We start from the raw sequence: 264 nt of genomic DNA, 5'->3' as shown, positions 1-264 counted from the left end.
GTGCCCTCGCTCCCCGCCGCTCCCCATGAACCGGGCGGAGTAAGCCGCGCCGCCAGCACGGGCTGCGCCTCCATGAAGCCCTAGGTTTTTGTGTGTTTTTTCCCTTTCTCTCTCCGCTCCTCACCCCCCCCTCCCCGGTCCCGTCCCGCCTTCTCCCTTCGCGAGCGGCGGTCGCGTCCAGGTGCGGAGTCCAGAGCGGAGTGCAATGGCGTCCAACCCCGAACGGGGGGAGATCCTGCTCACGGAGCTCCAGGCCAGGGCCGC

The 264-nt window shown here is 69.3% G+C and overlaps 1 protein-coding gene across 3 annotated transcripts in view; it reads left to right on the top strand.

Moving 5' to 3' along the window:
* The first annotated feature begins 6 nt into the window (after window positions 1–6).
* The window catches only part of PKN2 (protein kinase N2), a 157,442-nt gene continuing 157,184 nt past the window's right edge, over window positions 7–264 (top strand). For all 3 annotated transcript variants that reach the window (XM_005885314.2, XM_014532603.1, XM_014532607.1), the window contains exon 1: window positions 7–253. In XM_005885314.2, coding sequence (XP_005885376.1) covers window positions 206–253 — 48 coding nt within the window. In that variant the 5' untranslated portion in view covers window positions 7–205. The remainder of the gene's footprint in view (window positions 254–264) is intronic.

Source organism: Myotis brandtii, unplaced genomic scaffold, assembly GCF_000412655.1.
Source record: "Myotis brandtii unplaced genomic scaffold, ASM41265v1 scaffold90, whole genome shotgun sequence".
Lineage (NCBI taxonomy): Eukaryota > Metazoa > Chordata > Mammalia > Chiroptera > Vespertilionidae > Myotis > Myotis brandtii.
This window is presented reverse-complemented; position numbering and strand designations above follow the sequence as displayed.